The sequence below is a fragment of the Chionomys nivalis genome, chromosome 22, assembly GCF_950005125.1.
Source record: "Chionomys nivalis chromosome 22, mChiNiv1.1, whole genome shotgun sequence".
NCBI lineage: Eukaryota > Metazoa > Chordata > Mammalia > Rodentia > Cricetidae > Chionomys > Chionomys nivalis.
The window spans coordinates 40,167,456-40,193,869 of record NC_080107.1 but is presented as its reverse complement, the minus strand read 5'-3'; the positions used below and the strand labels follow the sequence as shown (position 1 = coordinate 40,193,869).

Here is a 26,414-nt window from a genome sequence, read left to right as displayed (position 1 = left end):
TCCCACTGCGCAGGCGGTGTCTACGTGTCCCTCTTGGTGCTCCGTAGCCGCGCCGGCGCCAAGATGGCGGCGCTGACGGGTGCTTGGCCGCCGCGCCGAGGGCCGCGGGAGCCGGAGCGGAGCCACAGAGGCTGAGGCCTCAGAGCCTCGCTCCGGGCCGCTCCCGACGCGCGCCTGCTCCGGCCTCGGGGGAAGCCTGGGCCGGCCGGACATGGTGCGAGGCGCGCTGCGCTGCTGCTGCTACCACTGCTGCCGCTGAGCTCGCGGGCCGCGCCCGGCTTGCACGTCCAGCTGGAAGATGTTCTCGGCATTGAAGAAGCTAGTGGGATCGGAGCAGGCCCCGGGCCGGGACAAGAACATCCCCGCCGGGCTGCAGTCCATGAACCAGGCGCTGCAGAGGCGCTTCGCTAAGGGGGTTCAGTACAACAGTGAGTGCGGGCCGCGCCGTCGGGCAGGCCGGGGCGGCTGGCGGTGCCTGGGGCCGAAAGGGTGTGGGAGAACCCGAGGATCGGGGTGGACGGGGTCCCGGGGCTTTGCACAATGGTCACTCCTGGAGGGCCGTACCCTGACAGGAGACCTCCAGAGAAGAGCTGTGCAGGGACACTGGCGGAGCAGCGGTGGAGGACCCCGATTGGCGCGGGGACCCTGCCGAAAGAGACCATTACATAACGCGAGGGTGCGCGCGCGGGGCTGGCTAGTGGCAGCGTGTCGCCTGCCTCCCCTGCGGACCCCCGCTCGTGCTCACACTCGAGGCTCCGGATCGGTCCGCTCAGGCCTTGAGTCGTGGGATTTTTATTGTTGTTGTTCACTTCGAGGCTAATTGGCAAACAATATCCACCACGCCACACATTCTCGACTTTTTTTTTTTTAACAAGGCTTTCATAAGAGAATATGTATTTTTTTAAAAGTTCAAAAGGCACTAACTGCATCCCCGGCCCCACAGGAAGAAAGGCCAACTCTAGCCTTCGTTATAAATAATGTATGCAGCTAGAAGCAGACCGTCTTCTTGACCTCTTTAGAGTTTTTCCATTTGCAGGTTCTTTTCTATGCATCCCTGGTCTGATAATGTTTACTTCTGAACCATTTGTATACTGCCTGGTTTTTGACGCACACACACCGCTCACTTTAATTGGTATCTTACAGGATCAGTGATATTTGAGTGATAATGTAACATTATAAAATGTATTAGGATTTGGAACATGTTTAGAACTAAGCACTTGATAGGTGTTAACTTGAAAGTTTGTATTTCTCTTGAATGTACAGAAGAAAATATCAAGTCGAAATATTCAGAGATCTGTGTTCTTTGGAATCTACATTTGGATTCCTTATTTATTAGACCTGCACTGGAAGTTTCTCATTTTCTAAACCTGCTCCCTACTGGACCCGCCCCCTGGTGGTCCTGATTGGAGGGACCTAAAAGAGCTGGTCTTCCATAGTTTCCGAAGTATCTTATGTAGAGAAACGAACCAGCCGTATAATAAATACAGATTCACAATTCGTGTCAGAGGCACAGTTAACTTGACGCTCTCCAGGCTTCGAATTGTCTGTTACAGAATGCTGTCCTCCAAGGGCACAACAATCTTTTTTCTTTTAAATGTGTCAGAATAATAAATAACTTGGCCAGGACATAGTGGCACACACCTTTAGTCCCATCATTTGGGAAGCAAGGACAGGTGGATTTCTGTAAATGTAAAGATGCCTTTCCTGGTGTACTTATCAGTTCCAGGACAGCATGGACTATGCAGTAAGACCCTGTCCCCCAAAAAATGCAATAGAAAAAGACAACTCCAAGAATCCCAGCATTTTAACACACCCACAGACCACCGCGTCATTGTGAGTTGTCTGAATTTTAAAACAGAAAGAGGAAACTGCACCCTGAGTAAAGAGACCATATTCTAAGAAACAACGCTGAGCTGATGACCCACCTGGGAGTCCACGCACTTACACCAGAATGCTGCTCAACTCACACTCAGTGCCATTGACAACTTGCTGAGCAAATATCTTTGCAAAAGTAAATACTGAAGGATATTCTTTAGATAAATGGAACTTAAGCTGAAAAGATAGCATGGGATTTAAAAAAAAAAAAGAATGGGTCCTAAGTGGTGAGACCTAAATAAGCAGTGATTATATTAGTCACCAGTAATAATGGTTTTATGGGCAATTGTGGTTTTTTATTTTTTTGTTTTGTTTTTTTTACAACACTCAAATAGTTGGAGTCAGCCCCTAATGCAGAATGGAGTTGATCAGAGTTAATGCATTCACATCTGGTGGGAGAAGGGTCCGAGACAGGATCTTACTATGTAGCTTTGGCTGTCCTGAAACTCACTATGTAGACCAGGCTGGTCTTCAACTTGGGGAGACCCACCTGCCTTTACCTCCCAAATGCTGATATTAAAGGGGTGCACTACTTCAGCTGGCGTGGCATTCAGAAAGTTGTTAACTTTAAACTATATTACAGTAGGTGTTAGTAACAAAATGCAGGTTACAACTCTTCCATCTATACGCCAGGCAAAATGAGGAAAAGCTTTGCCAACTTAACGAAAGGCAAAGATGGCTAAGAGGCAACTACAATAGTAACTAAAAGAAAATACTATTTTAAAATGTATTTACTGGGATAAATACATGCACGCCTTGGTGCACATGTGGCCGTCAGAGGACAGCTTGGAGTCCTGGGGATCACACTAGAGTTGTCAGGCCATCTCACCAGTCTTACTTTTTCCCCTCTTTTCTGTTACCAGAGAGTGAACCTAGGGTCCTGCTAAGCTAGTACACTGCTATTGCGCTACGTCCCCGGCTCCTAAGAAATTACTGAATAACTCCACTTCCATTCACAGTCACAGTGCAATGAAGACATTTGGGGGGAAATCCCCTCGAATTGGGCCATATGGTCTTTGAAAAATACATTTAGATTATAAGAGTAAAGATTTGGAATAAGAAGTTGGAAAAGGCTACTGGGTACCTCTGATTATAAGACTACCCAACTGTGGCCTGGTCAGCTGCGGCTGCAGTGATGTCGTGTAATGCACACTTTGAGGTGAAGAGAATGGGTTGTAGGAAGGGCGGTGAGGGTCTGTATTCTATGTTTTTGTTTTGAAATAGAGCCTCACTATTCTGCTCACACTGTTAAACTTGAACGCTCAACTGGTCTTCCTATATCAGTATCCTGAGTAGTTGAGACTACAGGCATCTACTACACCCAACTCTTGGCTTCTTTTTGAAGCTTAAAAGTGGTTTATTTTCCTTTGCTATACATAGGACAATCAGCTTATAACCAGTAAAGGTTTAGCACTCAGGCAGCAGAGGCAGGCAGAACTCTGCCTGGTCTACTGTAGCTCTGCCAAGAGAGGAGGGGCATGTAGAGATTCCTCATGGCCAGTTGCTTTGAACCTGTGGCAGTACATCACTGTGGGAATTCGTGGTGGAGCAAGCCCCCTCAGCTTGTGGCAGTGGATATGTGCTGGAGAGAGAGAACCCAAGTCCCACTATTGCCTTCAAGGGCATTGCCTCACATCCCACATCTCTTTTTAATTTTTTTTAAACCTGTATGATGTGTGGTTTACATGCATGTATGTCTGGGCACCACATGCCACTTTAATGCCTACGGAACCCTGAAAAAGGAATCAGATCCCCTAGAACTGGAATTACAGGTATTTGTAAGCTGCCACATGGGTGCAGGGAATTGAAGCAGGGTCTTCTGGAAGAGGCTTTTAACTACTGAGCCATCATCTCTCCAGCCCCAGGTCTCATCATTTAACACATTGGCTGAAGTTGGGGAGGGAGGGGGGATTTGAGATCCAGATGGCAACAGTTTCCAGATAGTTTATGAATCTGTGAAGAAATGACTTGGAAATCAGAAAGTACTTTCAGTGGGTACGGTGCAGGCCTTTGATCCCAGCACTTGAAAGGCAGAGGCAGGTCTGGTCTACATAGCTAATTCCAGGCCAACCAAGACTACTAGAGAGACTGTCTCAAGAGAAAGAGGTGTGGGTCTGGACAAAGCTTGATGGTTAAGACTGTTTTCCCAGAGAACCCAGGTTCAATGCCCAGCACCCCCATGGCAGCTCATAATTGTTTATAACTCCAGTTCTAGGGGTCTGACACCTTCTTCTCCTTAGGATCCTGCACACACTTGTGGCACACGAACTTCACAACCACACATACATACTCATCAAAGTAAAAGATTTTGTTTTTAAAGCAAAACACATAAAGAATCTTTATCTAGGGCTGGAAAGATGCTCAGTGGTTAAGAGTGCTTGTTGCTTTTCAGTTGGACCCAAGAGAGACTTTATTGGAGCTTACAGTGGCAGCAGGCAGGTGAGCACTGGCTCTGAGAGCTTATATTGTATCCACAAACAGCAGGCAGACTGGGCCTCCCACAGGCTTTTGAAACCTCAAAGGCCAACCCCATTGACTCGCCTCCTAATCCCCTAATCAGTCCACCAACTGTTGGACCACTCAAATATGTGCACCTGTAGGGGACCATTCTCATTCAAATCACCACAAAGTGTGTGTGGGGGGGGTAGTAGCCAGGTGGGGTCAGGCACATCCCAGGAGTCCAGCTGAGCTATGGGGCCAAGGTGGCGTTGGCTTCTGGTACTGTAGAATGGTTTGGAAATGGGAAGGGACTTGACTCTGCAGGCAGACCAGACAGCCTAGGAAAATGAAGCAGGTTGGCAGAGGGACCCACAGCTTCCCCTTGCCCCGCCTCTTAAGCTTCCATGTCTTTTTCTTTTTCTTTCTTTTTTTTTTTTTTTTTTTTTTGAGACAGAATTTCTCTATCCTGGTACTCCTCAGTATACCAGGCTGGCCTTGAACGCAGAGATCCACCTGCCTCTGCCTCTCAGGTGCTGGGATTAAAGGCACCACCGCCCTACACTTCCATGTCTTTCTCTTTCCTGGCCTGCTGCTGGAAGTCTTATGGATACTGTGGAACTCCTGCCCTTAAAGGTGTTTTTGTGGCATTATCAGCCCTCTCCATGTCCCATGGGCTGCCCAGGAAGTGCCAGCCTAATACCTGTGCCTCCCCTTCCCATCTCAGCATTGAGTCATTTATGACTCTTGTCCCACTCTCCTTGCTCCTGTTTCTCCTGGCTTTGTTGACAGTGTCGGTTTCAAACTGCTCTTTATTACCTTTTCAAAAGACCCAGTGAGCCTCTAAAAAGTGTAGGGCATAAGGACAGCACCTTATCTCATTCACACCATCGCCCCATTCGTGGAGTACATGCCTATCCCTGCCCAAAGCCAGCAGACCTTTCTGAATTCAGGCCTGGTACACGGTGGGATGAGTGAAGTAGGACACAGAAGTGGACAAAACTGCACTGGAAACATCAGTACTATGAGAAAAGCAAGTCAGTGGAAAACCAAGTGCTGGGGTACTGTCACGGCCATTGGTCAGGTCAAGTCTCTGGACAGCCCAACCCTGATCTAAGGGTCCCTAGCAGTTTCTCAGAGTATATGACTCTAGGAGAAAGTCGAGCCTGGAGAGGTCTTCTGGTGCTATCTCCTGCCGTCAGCCCTGGCTCTGTTCTTGGTGCTACTGTGCCCACTGCCAGGCACCCTTGTACTTCAGGAGAATCTGTCCTGTCAAGTCAGAACTGACCTGTTAGGGCACTGCCAGCATCCTCACCTATTCTTCCCCTGCATGCCAATCACCTGAGAAAATATGAATTCAAGGTGAGATGGAACGGATGTGATACTTTAATAAAAGTTTTTAAGTATGACTGATTAATCTTTCTTTTTCTTTTTTCTTTGCCCATCCTTGCCCCAGTGAAGATTGTGATCCGGGGTGACAGAAACACTGGCAAGACTGCTCTGTGGCATCGACTGCAGGGCAAGAAATTTGTGGAAGAGTACATCCCCACACAGGAAATCCAAGTCACCAGCATCCACTGGAACTACAAAAGTGAGCTCAGCACCCCTTTTCTCCCTGTACAGTAGAGCATCCTACCTTCCACCCTGGCTCCTGGAAGTGAAAATAATACCCATGTGGGAGGCCCCACTAATTAAAATTGTATGTGAATCACCCCATCGGCGTTTTGAATCTGTGAAGTCCCTCCTTGCTCATGACTCAGGCCCAGGATACTCACGGATGCAAGTAAAAAGGAAGGGTAAACCTTCAAAGACTGGAATTCCCTGAACACCTCCTGGAGCAGATCCACCCACGCAGCACATCAGCAGCACACATGTGGCTTTGCTCTGTAGGGGTGCATGCTATAAGCCCCGGCAAGTGCTTGTCCCTGGAGAACAGCGTGATTGTTTTACCCATGTTTCCCCTTCTGGGTCCTGGGGTCTCCATCATCCTTTCTGCTCCCTTAGCCCCTAGGTTAGGCTTCCCAGAATGGAGAATTGCTGCTGAGAAGGGTTGAGGCAATAGCAGGAACTTGGAAAGCGGTTTCTGTTCTCATGAGGCAACTCAGGACTAACAGTATCAGAGAAAGCCTTAGGAGACTGTAGAACAAATGGCCAGTAGGTGAGCGCTATGGTACACATGGCAGGGCTGCATCCAGCCTGGGTCTGCTCCGATGGCCCAGCATCAGCACTCTAGCCTCTAGCACTGACATGATTCCCTCGCTGAATATTCACCAGTCAGATGAAGAAGTAAGGTTGGGAGAAGTGACTTGGACAGCTGCATTGTATTTTCATCTGTCTAGGGTGTGAGCATCCACTCAGGTACCTGGAGTGGCCCAGGGACACACAGGCTACTGAGTGCGATGGTTTTGTCTGTGGGCCAGTAGGTGTATTGCTCATGACAGGCTGGAGGAACAGCCTTGCAAACCCTGCAGCGTGTGTTGCAGAGGCCTCAGGAAGCTAGTGGTACCAGAATGTCCCTGACCCCATTTGGGAGCCCAGAGGGGCTGTGATGCTAGGCACTAATCTGACAGTTTTCCTTGTTTCAGCCACTGACGATGTAGTGAAAGTTGAAGTCTGGGATGTAGTTGACAAAGGTAAGGTACATTTTCCCTTAATGTTTGATAGACTCTAAAAGCCCCCCCCCCACATATGCACCTCATTTGTGTGTCCTCGGGCCCATTACCTCTGGACTGGTTATTCTCCCTTGGGTCCCATGTCCTACGTAGCCCTGTAACACAGAGCCACTTGTGGTTCAGAGACATGTCACAGGCACCAGCTATATCTACTACTAAGAATATGGGAGATTTGAATTTGCTACCAACTATCACTATCTAAGTTTCATCAGAATCCCTGTCTGACACCTTCCCCGTGTCTGGCAGGCACGGTGGACGTGCAGCAGTGGGCCTGTCGCAAGCACTCTGCTGTGTTGAGCATCGCTTAGTCACTCGACAGCTGACCATTGGGAGAATGGGTGTGTTTAAAGCTCTGACCCATAGAAGCGATTTCCAAACACCTGTGTGTTCCCCTTGGTGATCCATAGTCCCACTGGTCCCTAGAGCCTTAGTGGTTTGGCAGCCATGCTCTGAGAGACAGAAGGTGCTCTGGGAACTCCCAGGATACCACCTGTCAGATATTCTTTTATTATGTGATGGCTTAATGCCAGCCATGTTGTTTGACCATGATTAATGATCCCTTGTTTTCATGCCCACAAGGCTCTTGTCTGACTCTGGTCCAGTTTATTCTACCTATTCTACCTCTGGCACTGGGGCAGCCCTAATTATTGAGATGGACAGTGTAAGTGCAGTGCACCAGTACAGTAGAAGTGTGCAAGGCTGTACCTTGAATCAGGAAGGCCGTGAGAGGCAGGGACAGAGTCAGGTAGAGTGAGAGCACGTCTTGGGCCAGCACCTTGGCTTGGTCCGGGACATCATTCAAACAGATCTCCCACAAAGAGTGTGTGTGTTTATTTTTTTGTTTGTTTTTCCCACGAGGAGTTTTAATTCGATTTCGAGAGAAGACAAGCTGGAGTTGCCTATTGTTACTTCAATCTATCTTTGTCATCCATATGATGGAGGTTAGGGACCTGTATATATATAGCATTTCTTACAGAATGGGTCACCAAGTCCAAGTACCTAGGTAGACCCAGCCACGTGGAGACCTATTCTCTTCTAAACCTGCAGAGGGCATCAGCAGAATGCCTCAGGGTGCCCTCATGACAGCATCTGAACTCATATCTTCTGTTAGGTCACAAGTTCCTCCGTGATCCTAGAGAGAGAGCTCATCGTCTTCCCTGGTGCTGACTCTGTGTATGCGTGCGTGCGTGCGTGCGTGCGTGCGTGTGTGTGTGTGTGTGTGTATGCACACAGGTGGTTCTGAGCTCTGTGACACCTTAGCCTCTGACCAAACAGGCACAACATCACCTGTTTAGCTTCTAACATGATAGACATGAACTCTGACTTCTCACAACCCCTGACTTTGTAGGCACCACCTTTGACCTGACCCTTGGCCTCATCAGCATGGCTGTACTGCATGTCCTTCAGTTCCAGGACTTTGTAGGAAGATGTTATCTCCAGGGCTCTGGTTTCTGGCCCAGGGTGTGCTTTCTCCTCCCTCCTCAGCATTCCTTTTGAGTGTGAGTTTGGGTCAGGTTTTGAAGAACAGTTGAAGCCACTTTTTTTTTCTGTGGTTCCAGCAGTAACACAGCCTAGTTGGACCCCATTCATTGAGCCTCTGTTGATCTTGTTATGTCTGTGCACTTCTGCATGCTTGTGTGTGCATCTTTGGAGCATTGATGGGTAACCTGCTATCTGAAGTCCATCACTGGGTACATTGTAAGGGTAAGGGTCACATCCACGTGAAGCCATCAGATGGCTTAGGTCATCTGTCTTCCACAAACCATGAACCCATCAAGTCATGAGATATTTGCTACTGCTACACAGGAGGGCACCACTTTGGGAACAAAGTGCCTTCCTTGACTCTTGCCTCAGCTCTTGTCTCCATGTCTATACCTGCTGCAGTGGGATGCACTGTCCTAGAGACAAAGTTCTGGAGAGTGGGGTCAGGACTTGGGGCTAGACATCAGATGGGACCATAATCCAGCAGCCTCAGCCCCTCTCTCAGGACCCTTCAAAGTGGCATACTATGCCTTCAGCTGGCCCAAGAGCCCATGAAGCAGAGGTTGACACCTCCACTGCCCAGGGGCCACGGAACACTTTTTCTGTGTGGCTCAAACGTCCTCTATCCTCCCACTCTCAGGTATCTACTCAGATCCTTGCTCTGATAAAATCAGGCTGGATCCCAGCGGGGAGGGGTCCTCACTCAGGGAGTTCCTGCGTGCTTATGGCTGGTGTCACCTATTTACCATAGGGGCAGGAAGAAAGGCCCTTCTGTTCCCTACCCCCATACCACAGTCTGCGTAGTTTCTACAGTAGCAGAGGACCTTCAGATGTGACAGACAGACATTAAAGCAGCTAAGAGCTCAAGGGCAGTGGGTAAGTTCTCCCGAAGACAGGCCAGGCTCAAGAGTGTTCACAGTACTTGTTCACAAGCTTTAAGGAGAAGATTGATGTAAAGTAGCTCTGCAAGTTTTCACTTACTCTGGCCTCCCAGCTCCTGTTCAAGAGTGGTTCCTACAAACACTTTATTTTTTATTTTATTTTTTTGAACTTTGGACTTTTTGGTTTTTCGAGACAGGGTTTCTCTGTAGCTTTGGAGCCTGTCCTGGAACTAGCTCTTGTACACCAGGCTGGCTTCAAACTCACAGAGATCTGCCTGCCTCTGCCTCCTGAGTGTTGGGATTAAAGGCATAGGCGTGCACCACCACTGCCCAGCTGGACTTTTTCTTTTATTGATATTTATTGAGCTCTACATTTTTCTCTGCTCCCCTCCCTGCCTCTCCCCTCCCCCCTTCTGCCCTCCCCCAAGGTCCCCATGCTCCCAGTTTACTCAGGAGATCTTGTCTTTTTCTACTTTCTACTTCCCATGTAGATTATATCTATGTAAGTCTCTCTTAGTGTCCTTATTGTTGTCTAAGTTCTCTGGGATTGTGGTTTGTAGGCTGGCTTTCTTTGCTTTATGTTTAGAAACCACCTATGAGTGAGTACATGTGATAATTGTCTTTCTGTGTCTGAGTTACCTCACTCAAAATAATGTTTTCTAACTCCATCCATTTGCCTGCAGAATTCAAGCTGTTATTTATTTATTTATTTATTTATTTATTTATTTATTTTTGCTGTGTAGTACTCCATTGTGTAAATGTACCACATTTTTCTTATCCATTCTTCAATCGAGGGGCATTTAGGTTGTTTCCAGGCTCTGGCTATGACAAACAAAGCTGCTATGAACATAGTTGAGCACATGTCCTTGTGGCACGATTGAGCATCCTTTGGTTATATACCCAAAAGTGGTATTACTGGGTCTTGAGGAAGGTTGTTTCCTAATTTTCTGAGAAATCGCCACACTGACATCCAAAGGGGTTGTACCAGCTTGCATTCCCACCAGCAATGTAGAAGTGTTCCCTTTTCCCCACAACCTCTCCAGCATAAGTTGTCATCAGTGTTTTTGATCTCCTACAAACACTTTATAACAATTTGTGGGAAGTTGCTGGTTGCGTTAGGCTCCTGACCTAAGTGTGGCACACCCTGTGTGGCCCACCTGCCATTCGGCCCATGAGGATCAGGCTAACTATCTACTGCACCTGAGGGGGAGAGAGGCTGACTCCCCAGGCTGACCTGAGGTAACAGGTGTTCACATAGGACTTGGAGACTGATACGGAGATTTGTGTTTTAAGCAAATGAACATGAGTTTGTTATTGGGGAATATTTGTTTGCTGTGGAATTCCCAAGGTTGTGAGCAGCTCATTTGCCCAGTTGGACATTTAGATGTGAAAAGAGGGAAGGACAGTGATGGGTCTTGTTATCTCTATAGAGTCCAGTGTCAGACTCCAGCATGGCCCCCGTGGCTGTTTGCCACATCAAACGTTTTGATAGCCAAGCGGAGTTCGGCTGCGCTGGCCTTCCTCTCTTCTCCCAGTGTGGCAGAGCCGTAGTGACACAGGAGGACTGCTGAGGGAATTCCAGATGCTCTCTCTCAGCTTCGACCCAGGGGAAGCTGTTCACCTCACACTGTCTCCTATGCCTCATGGGAACTGGGCTGTCACGAGGGACCCTTTCCTCAAGGCAGATCTGAACTGGGCAGCTTACTTTCTGGCCTGTTTGTCAGCTGCTGAGCCCTGCACTGATATCCACTACTGACCTAGCTGTTTCCCACTCCTGAGGCTGAGTGAGAGGCATCTGAGTCTGCCGGGAGGTTTCCTTAGGTTCAGAGGCTGAGTGGAGCACAGCCCTACATGGCCCTGTAGCAGGTAGGATGGGTCCCCATCCTACTCCCCCACTTGGACGAATCCTGGACCCAGCAATTTCATTCCTAATTTTTGGTTTGTTTGTTTTTAATAAGGAAAATGTAAAAAACGAGGTGATGGCCTGAAGACGGAGAATGACCCCCAGGAGGTGAGCCACATTGTCAGGTGGGTCTGTGTCAGTGTCCTGAGCAGGGTGCCTATGGTCACTCAGGGTGGTGTCCAACCCTTTAGACTGGGCCTCCTGAACATTCCAGGTATGCTACAGATGCAGCAGTCACTGCTGTCCTTAGCTACTTTCGAGGCCCTGTGCTGTGCTGCCAGTGTTAGATTGTAGGGTCACTGCTTACTTAGGCTGCCTGCCCTGCTTCGCTCCGCGGACATCGCAGGGAACTGAATGGTGTGAATGGCCTGTAAGGGGCTGTACTTTACATCTCTGCCACAGTGACTTTGTCCTTAAAAGTTCTGCGTATCTTGGGTGTGACCTTGGCACCACAGGTGGCGCCAGGTGATCTGCGTTTGCTCCCTGGAAGCTGTGGCACAGTGCACGTTTGTGTGGTCCTTGGACACACTTCCTGCCAGTTGTCTTAACCCTGCCCTGTCTCCTCTCTCAGTGAATAGAAGGCCTCCTTGCTCTTCAAGGCTGGAAGCTTAAATGATACATAACACCCTCCTTGGCCTTTTCCATGTGATGTGTATTCTGAACTCATCTTAATTGATTTTTTTTTACCATTTGCATAATTTTTTGTGTTTGTACATTTGTTGACCGTTTTATACACGTAGCTAATACAGTCTGTTTACTTTCTACTCTGCTCTTAACTCCCTCCTACCCATCATCCACTCCCCCTTCCCACAAGTCCCTTTCCGTCATTTCCTGTTTTTGCTGTAACCCAATGATTTTCAACCAGGGCCCTGCCTGACCAGGTTTGGAATAACCACCTGCGCTTGGTGCGTTCACAGTTGGGTGCACAGCTGAAGATAATACCTGCCCTCCCCAGCATCCATTAGTAGCCTGTAGTTTACCAAGTAGATAATCATGAGAGCTAACTTCTCTAACCCGTGATTGGCTCTTGGCAGCTGTGGTCTTGTGCAGGCCACCGCAGCTGCTGCTAGCATCTCACAGTCCTTCTTTCTGCTCCCTGATCTACTTGAGGGTTATGCATTCAGTTGTCATTGATTCCCAGCACCTTGAGCAGCCAAAAAGAAAAGATTTTTCTGATTAAGGATGAGAGTAGCATTTATCTCTGGATATATACACGTTTAGAATGCAGTTTGGCTCCATGCCAGTTCAGCTACAGAACAGCTGTGAACCCACCCACCCCCACCCAGGGCTTATGACTTCCCAGCTATGGGGTTTGCCTAGGTTTACGGCACCATTGTCTCATTTTTGCTTTTCCTCTCGAAGCCATCTCAAGGGGCAGCGGCAGCTCCAGCACTTGCTTTTAGGAGTCCTAGGGCCTCCCCTGTAGAGATGGAAGTTGGTGCCCCATTTCCTACAGCTAACTTGTACACACCCACAAGTGTTTCCTCATGTTTTTTCCAAAACAATGATTTTTTTAGGTCAGAAAAGGCCCTTTGCATTTTGGGGGTGTTCAAGGTCCACGGCTGTGGGAATTGGCCAGGGGCACAGTCTTACCCTTTCTTCCTCCTATTTCTAGGTGGAGTCTGAAATGGCTCTGGATGCTGAGTTCCTGGATGTGTACAAGAACTGTAATGGGGTGGTCATGATGTTTGACATCACTAAGCAGTGGTAAGAGGGGCAGGTTAACTGGCCGTGGCTGCATGCCTCACATAATACTATGGGATTCCTCTATTGGTGTGGAGCTTCCTACTGTGCCAGCTGTGGGCACAACCCTTAATCGGGGACTGAGGCATCTAAGCCACAAGATAGGTATATATTCATATCTCTGTAGAGAGTAGGGCAGGGACAGACTGCTGGCCAACAGTGGTAGAGATTAGGTGCCACCTTCTACAACCCTGCTGTCCTGAAGATACCGTATAATATTTGTCAGAATCAAGTGACTTGTTGGGGGGGGGGGCTTCCCAGAAACAAGTTCATATGCGCGCGCGCACACACACACACACAGAGTCTCTCGGTGACTCACCGAGAAGACATGACAACAAAGGACAAAGAGCAAAATGAGCAGTGGATCCAGAGGTGCAGGTCCATGAGAAATGCGATCAGGAGACTGCATTACATATTATCTTGAGACTGGGAGCCTTCCTGTCACCAACAACAGGAAAACACCCAAGAGACTCCCCAGTGCCCAAAAGGCTTGCTTGCTCTGTATACACTGAAAAACAGTCTGTTAAAAAACACTGTAGTATGCTGGGCGGTGGTGACGCATGTCCTTAATTCCAGCACTTAGGAGTCAGAGGCAGGTGGTTCTCAGTGAGTACGATGCCAGCCTGATCTACAAAGCAAGTTCCAGGACAATTTCCAAAGCTACACAGAGAGACCCTGTCTCAGAAAAAACAAAACAACAAAAAACTGTAGTAGGCTGGTCAGTGGTGGTTCATACCTTTAATCCCAGCACTTGAGAGGCAGAGGCAGGCAGATCTCTGAGTTCAAGGCCAGCCTGGTCTACAAAGCAAGTTTCAGGACAATTTCCAAAGCTACATAGAGAGATCCTGTCTCGGAAAACAAACAAACAAACCAAAAAAAAAAAAAAACCACTGTAGTAGCCAGACATGGTGCTACATACCTATAACCCCAGCACTTGGGAAGCTGAGGCAAGCAGATCTTGTGAGTTCAAAGCCGATATGGTCTGGAGAGTTCTAGGGCAGCCAGGGCTGCATAATGTGTGACATTGCTTTAAAAGCAGTCCAAAAAAAAAAAAAAAAAGCAACCTACATTAGGAGAAGGAAAGAAGCCCCGACAACCGCCAACAACCCATTTTAGAAGTAGCCTTGCCTTTTACTCTGCTTCTACAGTTCTATTATTAGTATTACGTGTATAATCTATGTTCGGATTGGAAAAGACAGAGAAAAGCATTCTGTTCCGTTTTCTTTTTTTTTATTTATTTATTATGCATACAATATTCTGTCTGCGTGTATGCCTGAAGGCCAGAAGAGGGCACCAGACCTCATTAAAGATGGTTGTGAGCCACCATGTGGTTGCTGGGAATTGAACTCAGTACCTTTGGAAGAGCAGGCAATGCTCTTAACCGCTGAGCCATCTCTCCAGCCCTCTGTTCCATTTTCTAAGGCTGTTGTTGCTGACAGCTGGAGCAGACCAGCTAGATTTCCTGGTACCACACATGTACGATGGGACCTTATCTGCTTAGGTTTTGCATTTCTCATAGACGAGCCTCCAGCACATGCCTTGCAGTGAAGTTAGCACTGTGTGTTCCACTGATTCTACACTAACATCTTTCCTACAGCCTTCTCATAGTATTCACAGGCCCAGATCCAACCCTCCCAACCTTCAGAGACCTGTATGCTTGCCTGACAGCCTAGCAACTGGCAGTGCCCCTAAGAGCAGTGAGGACCCAACAGGACTGGATAGGAGGCTAGGCCTGCTCAGGACATTGTACAGGTGCTTATTTGGGAGCCGTGAGGCTTTGTAGGCCCTTGTGCTCACAAAGCAAGCACCATTTGTCGGACCACAAGGATCACAATCATTTCATTTCTTGGTTTCTGAGATCCCTGGACACCAGGGTGTCTGGTTCAGCTAGTGCCTGGGAGACAATAGACACTTAGAACCTGAGCACTGAATGTGAACCACGAAAACACCAAGTTCACACAGCTGCCATTACAGGCCAGTGAGCACACTTCAAGTGTCTTATAGGTTAGGAGATATGGGAGACACTTCAAGAGGGTACACCAATGTCAGGAGAGGCTGCCATAGTTACAGGCATGTTACATCTTCATTGCTTTCTCTTGGCAGGGAACCTGGGTCATACTCATTTTACTGGTTGTGGGAGGTGTTTGTCAGTGGATCTCTGTAGCTTAGGCTAACTTGATACTGTGTAGCCCAGACTGGCCACAAACTCATAATCCTCTTATCTCAGCTTTCTGAGAACCAGGGTTTTTAGTATCTGTCATTTCTGGTTGGTTTTTTGGGGGAATAGCAGTGGCGAGCAGAGGGCGGATAGTGGAGATTAAACCCCAGGTCTCTGCACGTGCTAAGAAGTCCTCAGCCCTGGTTGTCTTTACAAGTCATTTGGAGACATTGGGATGACTTGTAAAGTGGAGAGACCAGCATTGGTAGGGGGTATGGTTCACTGCAGAATAAGTAAGGCCCTGGAAACAGACACCTCATCAAGGGTACTTCAGTGATGGTATCCCTGAGGCAAGAGCCAATAAGTAGGAAGACGCAGATGAACCCAGCCTCAGTGTGCAGCAGAACTGAGGGACATGTTACCCCAGTATACGTTCAGTTCAGAATGATGCTACAAACAGGTGAGGCTCCGAGCAGTTCTTTTCTGTTTTTTGTTTTTTTAATTTGGGGATAGCAAGTTGTGTAATAGAGACCAGAGGACAGGCGTCAACTCTCTCATTCTACCATGTGGCCCCAAAGATCAAACTCAGGTCAACAAGCCCAGTGACATACACTTCCATCTACTGAGCCTCCCACCAGCCCTTGAAGCGGTTCATGGAGACATAGACAGGTGGTACTCCAGTTAAAAGCAGGCGAATGGAGCAGCTTTATTTGAATGCAGGAGAACTGTGGTGTTGGGGAGAGTGTCAGCGCCAGGGATGCATGCTGAGGTTATAGTACTGTTCATCTCTGAACCCTGCCTGATGTTTTAGTGTTCTGGGGAGTTAGACCAAGAAGGTAGTACAGCATTCTAAGGGTCACATACCTAAGACAAAACACTCCCTCCCTTTTTGAAGGACCTTCAATTATGTTCTCCGGGAGCTTCCCAAAGTGCCAACCCATGTGCCGGTGTGCGTGTTGGGCAACTACCGTGACATGGGCGAGCATCGAGTCATTCTGCCGGACGATGTGCGTGACTTCATTGACCACCTGGACAGGTGGGTGCTACCAGCTTTGCTCCTGTAAGGAGGTCCTGTGTTGTGCCCTGATAGTGTTGGGGAAAGCTTATAGACACTTGGGTATCAAAGGCAGTGTCTCATCCTGTATCAGAGATAAAATGTCACCATCCTGGCCCAGGAAAGGGATTATGGCCAGAAGGTAAGGTGTTAAGGTAATGCTGTAGAAGTTGTGAGGACTGTGGGGCCTATATGGCCCCTGTCTAGTTCTCCCAACCACCCCAGACGAGTCAGCTGCAGAGTGTCCTTAGGAACCTGCTGCCAGAAAGAAGCTTAGGTAGACAGGACAGCTTAGAGTCAGGTGTGGCCCTTGACATAGGAGCCAAGCCACACCACCCACTAAGTTCCTTTTATCTTTCTTTGAAAACAGACCTCCAGGTTCCTCCTATTTCCGCTATGCTGAGTCTTCCATGAAGAACAGCTTTGGCCTAAAGTACCTGCATAAGTTCTTCAACATCCCATTTTTGCAGTTACAGGTAAGTGCTTACTGGTAGGGCAGATAAGTAGGTAGCCAACACTTTTGTGGCTCTACACAAAGATTGGCCTTCTTCCTAAGCCTGACAACACTCTAGGGCACCTTCTTGGAAGCTGGCTATCAACATGTATTCAGTGGGCTGGAGATCCGCACACACAGCACTCAAAGCAGCAGGCCAAAAGTGGGGTAGCATGTCTTGCTCCTAAGAGCATCTGGAAGTTTCAGTCCAACATGTAGAGCCCTTATGCCTCTCTGGGACACTGACTAAAGTGCAGACCCCTTTACCAGATGAACATAAAGCTGTGAAGGACCCAGTTACACAGAGCTACCTGTCTGTCGTCAAGAGGCAGGTCTCAAGACATGCACCTGTGACTCTGCATCCAAATGCGGGGCTGGATGTACTCTGAACCATAGCCCTCTGGCTATCTCATGAAGAACAGAAAACTTGCACCCATCTGAAGCATCTAGCCTTCCTGATGCAGATGAGGCAAGTAGGGTGGCCTACAGGGTAAAGAGCTGTACCTACCCTGCTTTTCATTAAGTGTTCCTCTCGGAAGTGGCATGGCTGAACATGGTGGCACATACCTGTAATTCCAGCATTCAGAAGACTGAGTCAGGAAGACCACTTCAGGTTTAAGGCTACATAGTGAGGCTCAGTGAGTGGGAGACCTCATCTCAAAGTAATTAGAGTGCTAGGTATGGTAGTACACACCTGTAACCCCAGAAATGGAAGCAGGAGGATCAGAGGTTCAAGGTCATCCCTAGCTATGTAACAAGTTCAAAACCAGCCTGGGCTACATGAGACCCTTTCTCAAACACAAAAAAACAAGCCAGACAGTGGTGGTGCACACCTTTGATTACAGCACTCAGGAGGTAGGGGCAGGAGGATCTCTGCGTTTGAGGCCAGCCTGGTGTACAGTTCAAGCTGCAGTACAGCCAGGAGAACTGTGGTCATTTTCTCTGGTCCTGAGTTATGCTGTAGCTTCTCAGACTAGGACTGCAGCAGAGGAGCAGAATAACAAGGCTCTGGATTATAAGCATAAGGACAGAGGACCAATCTTTTTTGGAACCAAGAACTGAAATAGCTTGGTGTGGGTTCTCTGGTGAACAAGAAGGCCAAACAGGCTTGGCCACCTCTCTGGACCTGTAGACCTATAATGAGTATAGGGACCCTTCATACTTTATCTAGGACACCAAAGTCAGGAAAGTAAAGCCTTCCTTTTCTTCATCTCTATGTCCTTTTGAGAAACAATGAGATTCCTGCTGGTGGGGTTATGCTGAGGAGCTGTGGGTTAGGAAGAAGGATCATAAGGAGTCTCTCCTAAAGGCCTTTCCACTGAAGATCCTGTTGTAGACGAAACACACACATCTACTCACCCCAGATGGGGATCCTAACAGACCAAAGTATGGATACCTCCGAAGTCCAACTTGGCGAACCAGTGAGTTTTATAGGGGTTACTTACGAGAGCAGAACATGACACAAAGACAGCTGCATCACCAAAACCCACCCCAGTACACGGCAACAGCTCATACAAGCTGGGAACCTGTAGGATTCTGCACAGCCTGCAGACAGCTCAGTAAGTCAGAGAGGTCTTTCCAAGTGACTGGTTAAAACTTCTTTGTAGCTGGTTTAGTCTGAGTCTTTGTAACCTTTCTCTTCTGAGTCATCTTTTCATCTCAGCCTCCTTCCTTCTAAGAGGCTTCTCAGCTTTTATTGCTTACTCAAGAAGGAAGGACCTAGTGAATCTGGTCAGTTTCAGAGGCTTCCTAAAGCGATTTTAAGTTGTTTATCTTTCTATTTAAAGCGCCTGCACTATGGAATGCTTCAATCTTGGAGGAAACTGTTATGAAACAACTCACACTGCTCTACTCTGAAAGCTTTACCATCCTGCCAAGGGAGACAAAGAGATGCCAGGATAGTCACTGGTACTAGAAGCCTGTGCTGAGATCCAGACCAACATAGCTTTCTTTCCTCCGTGGTTATTTGCATGGAATCTGATGGCCATGATCTGCTGGCAGGGTGGTGGGTACAAGATGGATGGATTGAACCATTCCATCTTGGAGGAGCTGGCTGCTCTTCTAGAAGATGGCAGTTAAATTCTCATCAGCCACATGGTGGCTTACAACTGTCTGCAACTCCATTCTCATGGGATCCAAAATGCCTTTCTGGCTCTAATGGCACCAGACCTGTACATGGTATGCAGACTAAAGATCTATATAATTAAATAATAATTTTTAAAACATGACTTTTTGGGTTTGGGATGTAACTCAGTTGTTCGATTACTTGCCTACTAAGTACAACACTCTGGGTTAGTCCTTAGTACTATATAAGCCAGGTGTGGCACGTGCCTGTAATCGCAGCAGTGGGGAGGTGGAGACAAGGAAGAAAATAAATTCAACACCATCCTTAGTCATATAGCAAGTTCAAGGCTAGACCCAGATACAAGAGGCAACCATATGGCTGGAGAGATGTTTATTAGTGGTTAATAAAACCGAAGTTCAGTTCCCCACGTCCTCATTGGGTAGCGCACAGCCATCATAACACTAGCTTCAAGAGATCCAAAGTACTCTACTAGCTCTGGGCATTCAAACGTGGCTTTCATTCAGACACACACATATGAACATAAAAGTAACAAAAACAAGTCTTAAAGAATAACTGTAAGGCCAGGTGGTGGTGGCGCACACCTTTAATCCCAGCACTCAGGAGGCAAAGGCAGGCAGATCTCTGGGTTTGAGATCAACTTGGTCTACAAAGTGAGTTCCAGGACAGCCAGGGATACACAGAGAAGCCCTGCCTCAGAAAAAAAAAAAAAAAAAAAAAAAAACTATTATTCCAGAATTATTTAAATTACCAGTTATTGGTCAATATGCAGAGTAAACTCTAAATAGACTTATATAATGTATTTGATGTGGCTTTTGGTGGTATATCACATATTTAGTTGTAAATTAGGGCCCTCATCTGTCTGTGATATGCCTGCTTGCCCTGAGTGCTGAGCTACGTCATTCTCGTGTATTTCTTTTCAAGATTTAAACAGACCCCGGTCTTGGTCCGTAGTTATTCCCACTTTTTCCATTTGTTCTGTTTCCACTGTGCTGAAAAGCACTCCTGGTATAAGCCAGGGGCATGCCCTGTGCCAGGGTAATGTTTCCTATGATAGCGGTATCTGTCCAGATAAAAACACAGTCCTGTTTGATCTGTCCCCTCACACAGCTTGAAAGCTGCTGTATTTTAAAATTAAATCTAAATGCAAGAAGACATGACAGCTGGACTCGGAGGCTTGGTCTGATCAGCTCTGGTCTCAGGCTAGAAGTGTATGGTTTGCCCAGTCTGTACCTGGCAGAGTTTATCATCCAGAGTTGCCCCTGGGACTCTCCACATGTCTTAAGCGCCTGCTGCCAGGGTTTCGTGGCCTGAGAGGTTATTGCAGCCAGTAGAAATGCTAGTGACAACCAAAGGTATGACGTGGAAACAGAAGGCTGCTCTTTCTGATGTGGCTCCACATGACTGGCCTGTATCTTCCAAGCCACAGAAGCTGACTTTGCAGCCAGCCAGATGTCATGCGTCACAGGAGGAGGCTGTACCGTGGGGAAGAGGCGTACTCAGCTATGTGCACTTCCTCTACAGAGGGAGACACTGCTGAGGCAGCTGGAGACAAACCAACTAGACATTGACGCCACCCTGGAGGAGCTGTCAGTGCAGCAGGAAACCGAGGACCAGAACTACAGCATGTACGTGAGCCAGCATCTACAGAGATGCAGGCCCTGACCATCCTGAGTGGGAAGGGTGGGTACTACACTGTATTCCCAGTGGGCTTAGTGTCCACAGAGAGGAGCCAGGTGCCAAGCTTTGGCCTGTCCCTGTGAGGCAGTGGAGAAAGCACCATATACATGGGTGGTAGACCAGTCAACCTGGGCCTTTATTCTTCAGCTAAGACCCTAGTACTCAGTGTGGAGCAGTATGGGGAATAGCTGAGTAACATGAGTAGTTCATCTCAGCCTCTTAGGACAGGTACTCCATGCCCTTCCTGTTCATCTATTGAGGTTTTTAATAAAGTATAGTCAGGTCAGCACTTGTTTAGAACAAGTACATTAATACTGTGAATTGATCTATCCTGATCTGGGGAACTGTTTGAATTTCTCTCCAGCCCCTTGAGTTCTTGTACAAAGTATGGGCAGATATTCATGAGGGTGGGCTGTGCTGGCTCTGGCACTCTGTACCCACCAAGTACTTTGGAGCCAGTGGAACCTACAAAGCTTAAACATCAGATATGGTTCCTACATGTGGGATCAGCACAAACCTGTGATTAGCACAACTACACGTGTATGATTAGTAACTCCACCCCACTGGCCATAACCAGCCACACCTCCCTCTTGGTCACTAGTTGAGTACTGTTGACCTCCACTGACCTACCCAAATTCTGTAAGAACAGTTGGTCCTGGGAAGATTAGTCATGTATCTCTGCTGTGAGACTCAGCTCCCCAGGATGGTACTAGTAAAAAGGACAGGATAAGCAAGGCCATTGGGCTGGGTACCAAAGACTGTGGGGCAGCTGATTAGCAGGCAGGCCGTCCTCTGCTTAGTATAAATGCAAAAGGGACACTGATGGCCAGAAGCCTTGCAGAAAAAGTCCAAGAGGAAGCCAGCTCTTCACTCTCTATCCTTTTGCCCCTCCTAGCTTCCTTGAAATGATGGAGGCTCGAAGTCGAGGCCATGCATCCCCTCTGGCAGCCAATGGGCAGAGCCCATCCTCAGGCTCCCAGTCGCCAGTTGTGCCTCCAAGTGCTGTATCCACAGGGAGCTCCAGCCCGAGCACTCCCCAGCCTGCCCCCCAACTGTCCCTCGGTGTCTCCTCCACCTGTCCCCAAGCACCATCTCCTGTACCCCCTTTGGAGGCCACGCCCTCCTCTGTACACGCTCCAGCCCCAGCTCCAGCTCCAGCCCAGCGTCGCAGTATCATCTCTCGGCTGTTTGGGACCTCGCCAGCTGCTGACGTGACCCCTGCACCTCCAGGTAGGCCTGGGAGCAGCCCTCCATGTGAATTTGGGGCTATCTTCTGGCATCTTGAGCCTCATATCCCTCAGAGACTAGAATGTGGTTTCTGTGCCCCTGACAAGCTTTTCCCTCTCGGGCCAGCCACTACTTGGCCAGGTTCTAAAGTAACCTATGGCCTTGAACCAGGGTGCATGATTTGTCAAGTCCCAGTCCTACAGGCTCAGTTTTGGTTCCTAGCATGGGGGCAGGGACCACATGAGGAAGAATCATCGTTTCTCTACAGAGCCAGCTCCAGCTCCAGAGGTCCCAGCAAAAGTCCAGAACGTTGAGGATTTTGTTCCTGAAGATGGCCTTGACCGAAGCTTCCTGGAAGATACAACCCTACCTAAAGACAAGAATAAAATTGGAGCCAAAGGCCCACAGCAGGATAGTGACAGGTAAGGGCAGATTGGCAGAGCTAGCACAGGGTCCACCTCAAGGGCAAGCTTCCCCATCCCATTCACACCTGGATCTCCAAGACACCACTGGGATTGTGAACAAACCTTTCATGTGCTTGCTGGATTGGCAGTTAGTGTTGAAAACAAAAACTGAGGGAAGGGCTCAGGCAATGTGTCAAAGGCCTACTTAGGCTAATCACTGCCACTGTGGGGTAGGGCAGTTTATGCCTACAGTGGACTGGAGAACACTTAGCTAGAATCTTCCTGCGTCAGCAGGAACCTTCGCAGATGGTCTAGCAAAGACGGAGCACTCTGAATACATGCTAGCCCAGTCTGTGTAAGGAAAGGTGAAGGCCGCCTGGGTCTCCCCATATGGAACCAGACAAGCAGGCCTTGGCCAGGTTTGACTTTCTACAGCTAGCCTTTCCCACAACCTTGTTTGTCTTAACAACACCCTAAAATCTGCCTACAACTGAGCTCTGAGATCATTCCCTCTAGCATATCAAATGTTGAATGGCTGTTAGTGTCTCCAGCATCACAGTGTACAATGGGGCCAAGGGTCTCCCTTCCAGAAACAGATTGGAGGCTTCTAACTGGGCTCTTGTACTGATTACCCCACTGGCTAGCGACAGGGCAGTGTTGCCTCACTCTTACTCCCACCTGTACTCAGCAGCCCCTGTGATAGCCCAAAATATGGTACTACAGACAGGCAGCTCTAAGGCAAGTGGGTGAGGAAATCAGCAGCAGCACATACCCCTCCCTCAGAACTTCTGACTTCTTACCCACTCTTTGCAGTGACGATGGGGAAGCCATCGGCGGGAACCCAATGGTGGCAGGTTTCCAGGATGACGTGGACATAGAAGATCAGCCACATAGCAAATCCCTGCTGTCCTCAGACCCCGTCCCCAGTAAGAATATCAGTCTTTCCAGTGAGGAGGAAGCTGAAGAACCAGCAGGTCACCCCGGAATGGCTCCTCAGCAGTGCTCAGAGCCTGAGACAAAATGGTATGGGAATGGGGTCCCCAGGGTATGGCTAGCTGAGGCAATGGCAACCTAGGGTGGCCTCAGAACTCAGACATTTCTTCTTATGTGAAGGTCCTCCACCAAGGCCTCACATTCACGAAAGAAGGGAGCTCCCACACGAGCCATACCCTCATGGTCAGATGGTCTCACCACTGGCTCAGGGCCTGACCACGGCAGTACCAAGCCACCCACTGATGGCACTCCTAGACCCCAGGAAGGGAAAGACAAGCAAGTGTCATCAGAAAGTGATCCTGAGGGTCCCATTGCTGCCCAGATGCTGTCCTTCGTCATGGATGACCCTGACTTTGAAAGTGATGAATCGGACACACAGAGGAGAGTGGTAAGTACAGGCTGCTGGCTGGGAAGCTGAATCCCCCATTCTTACAGAGATAGAGGACAGTCAAGAAGGTCTGTTTCAGCCAGGCAGTGGTGGCACATGCCTTTAGTCCCAGCACTCAGGGAGGCAGAGGCAGGCGGATCTCTGTGAGTTCAGAGCCAGCCTGGTCTACAGAGATACACAGAGGAAAAACCTGTCTCGAAGGGGGGGGGTCGTTTCTCAGAGCAAGGTCTGAAGAGAGGAGAGTGCTCTTGGCTCCAGTGCCCCAGACTCTTTCCTTTCTTACCGTGTTTGTGGTGCCTGCTGGAGAAAATAGACAGGAGTCTATGGGAGGGGGTCCATTGTACATATGAAGGCCCTACTGATCTTTCTAAATCTGGGTCAGGTTAGCCCCCCATTCTACCCAATCCTGGCCCCTGGATTCCCAAAGGGACTTGCTACCTTGCTTCAAAGGTCCATGACAGTAGTCAGAGACAGCAGGCCTACCAGCTACTCTCTTTGCAGGGAGGATTCCCAGTAAGAGAAGACCTCTCTGATGTGACCGATGAGGACACTGGCTCTACCCAGCCACCCCCACCCTCCAAACCCCCAGTCTCTGCTTTCAGATTGAAGAATGACTCAGATCTCTTTGGTCTGGGCCTGGAGGAGACAGGACCTAAGGAAAGCAGTGATGAAGGTAGGAGGGCCTGGAGCTTGTCCGTCTCCTTGGAACCTGATAGGACTTGGAGGGCCTCATCCTGTGGTCCCTCATTCAGGGACCCGTGATTAGAAATCCTAGCCTGCCTATGGTTTTCCTTCATCATAGCTATTAGCTATGAGAGTCTATAGAATGGGAGGAACAGTGTCACACCAGGCAAACATGTGCCCAAACCTAACATCTGCATTTTGACCCAGAATTGCCATCCAAGACTGTCACCCTGTTCGTGGTTCCTTTTGAGTCCTCTGTGCCAGCTGCTCTGCCAACATTCCAAGCTTTCAGGTGTCCCAGGCCTTGGCAGAATTAGTTTGAAAAAAAAAAAAAAATGACAGCTGCCTAGCAGATGTGCTTGGAACAACAGCACAAGGGCAGACTTGGGCCAGCTCAGCCCCAAAAGGAAGGGAAAAAAATTCATCCCAGGCTGGTTCAAGGCTTACCAGCACAAAAATGCATGGGAACCCCCTAGATTGCCGGTGGGACCGGGCTGTGTTGGGAATGGGGTATCTGCAGCAGCCTCTGCCTGACCATGCAGAGTGGTTGTAGGTAGGAGCTCAGCTGTCTTTCTTGTGCAGATAAAGACGGCAAACTTCCCTCTAAAGAGAAGAAGAAAAAGAAGAAGAAAAGCAAAGAGGTACATGCCCTGCCCACTGGTCTCCCAGCTAGCCTGGACAGTCCAGGTCCTGAAAGGTGGGATGTAGCCTTGTGGGTTGCCCATTGACTCTAGATCTGCTCTTCATGACCTTCAGGAGGAAGAAAAGGCTACAAAAAAGAAAAGCAAACACAAGAAGAACAAGGATAAGGAGGAAGGCAAGGAGGATCGGAGGAAGAAGAGGAAGCCCCCTCGGAGCAAGGAACAGAAGGCTGCAGATGAGCTGGAAGCCTTCCTGGGGGGTGGGGCTCCTGGCAGCCGCCACCCTGGAGGTGGGGACTATGAGGAGCTCTAGGCTGCCAGAGGCAGTTGGTTTTCCTGGGAAGAGGGGATCTGCTAGTGACTGATTTGGGGAGGCTGCTGCCTATGCACCCATGTTCCCAGGACCACCCTGCCACCTATGTCCCCCAGCCATTGTGTCTGCCCTCATTTGGTCTGGCCCACTCCTACATTGATTTTTGTGCTGAAGACCTTGGTGGTGGTCAGGCCTTGGGTCAGGCGCTGCAGGTGCTGGGCCTCAACCCAGTAGAAGCCTGCTCTGCAGGGAGGGAGGGGACAGAACAGAGTTGCAGCTGGCTTGGTGGACCACCTGGTCCTCCCCATATAGAGCTGCAGCCAGTCCCCGGTGTTTCTCAGGGATGTGCCTGGGGCCGAGAAGGGACCCACCAGGGTCTGTTTACAGAGGCAGGGCGTGGGACTGCTTGGCTTCTCAAATGTCCACCACCCAGCCCCACTTCCTGCTTGCCTTCCTGAGCTCTCCCAGGGCCATAGCATGGCTTGGGTTGTGGACCTTCTTCCCCATGGATCCAGAGTAGAGCAGGGTCATACCCTGAGCACACATGTGTACTCGGGAGGGTGTGGCAGCATCTGCTACTGCAAAGTGGCCCAGACCCCGCATTGGTTAAGGCTGGCAAGAGAACACAATGTACCACCTCTCCTGTGGGAGAGGCACTAACAGCTTGCCACTGTGTGCCAGCTGTGCCTCTGCCCATTGAGCGCCTGCGCAGGTGAGCCTAGAGGGCGCCTTCTTAGACACTCCGCCCAGACTATAAAGCTCTCCGATTTTACTGTTGTGTGTGGCTGTTTTCTGATTCCCTAAGGTGTTAAAGATGAAACCACCCCATCTATGGGCCAGGTCCCTGTCATCAACCTGAAGAGCAGTTTTGGAGAGGTAGCCACTCCACAATGCTACCCCAAAGTGGTCTGGACTTAGTAATGCTTAGCCATAGCACATCAGCCAGAGGACCTGCCTGGCCAGCTGATGCAGGGAAAGTACCTGGGAACCTCGGGCCCTAGGAGGGCGGTGTATCTCACTCTGCTCCGCCTCCCTGCCTGCTCCTGGGGGCGCCTGCAACCCAATATTTCGCCCCCGCTGGCAGCTCTCCACCCTCGCCCACTGCGGACACTGTTGCCATGAGAACCCTCCAGAGGCTGGCTGGCGTTTAGCACGGTTAGTGACGTTGGAGGCGGAGCACTACGCTCCGCCTACTGGGGTGGGGCTAGGCTGAGAGTGCTTTCCTAGGCCTGGGAGGGGTAATTCCCTTACTTTTCTGCTAAGGGCTATGGGGCAAGCATTACCTGGCCCTTTTACCGCCAACT

General features: G+C 49.1%; 1 protein-coding gene across 2 annotated transcripts; it reads left to right on the top strand.

The window, feature by feature from the left end:
• Window positions 1-47: 47 nt before the first annotated feature.
• Rabl6 (RAB, member RAS oncogene family like 6) lies at window positions 48-25,896 on the top strand. 2 transcript variants are annotated; one of them, XM_057754523.1, is made up of 15 exons: window positions 49-428; window positions 5,768-5,902; window positions 6,897-6,944; window positions 11,305-11,357; window positions 12,865-12,956; window positions 16,046-16,186; window positions 16,575-16,680; window positions 20,305-20,408; window positions 21,356-21,690; window positions 21,956-22,109; window positions 22,905-23,114; window positions 23,205-23,472; window positions 23,974-24,145; window positions 24,739-24,797; window positions 24,913-25,896. In XM_057754523.1, the coding sequence occupies exons 1-15, from the start codon at window positions 299-301 to the stop codon at window positions 25,108-25,110; spliced, it is 2,205 nt and encodes a 734-aa protein (XP_057610506.1). In that variant the 5' UTR covers window positions 49-298; the 3' UTR covers window positions 25,111-25,896. The 2 variants fall into 2 exon arrangements, with proteins under 2 accessions (XP_057610507.1, XP_057610506.1); XM_057754524.1 differs by lacking the exon at window positions 6,897-6,944 and having other exon boundaries at window positions 48-428.
• Window positions 25,897-26,414: the final 518 nt, after the last annotated feature.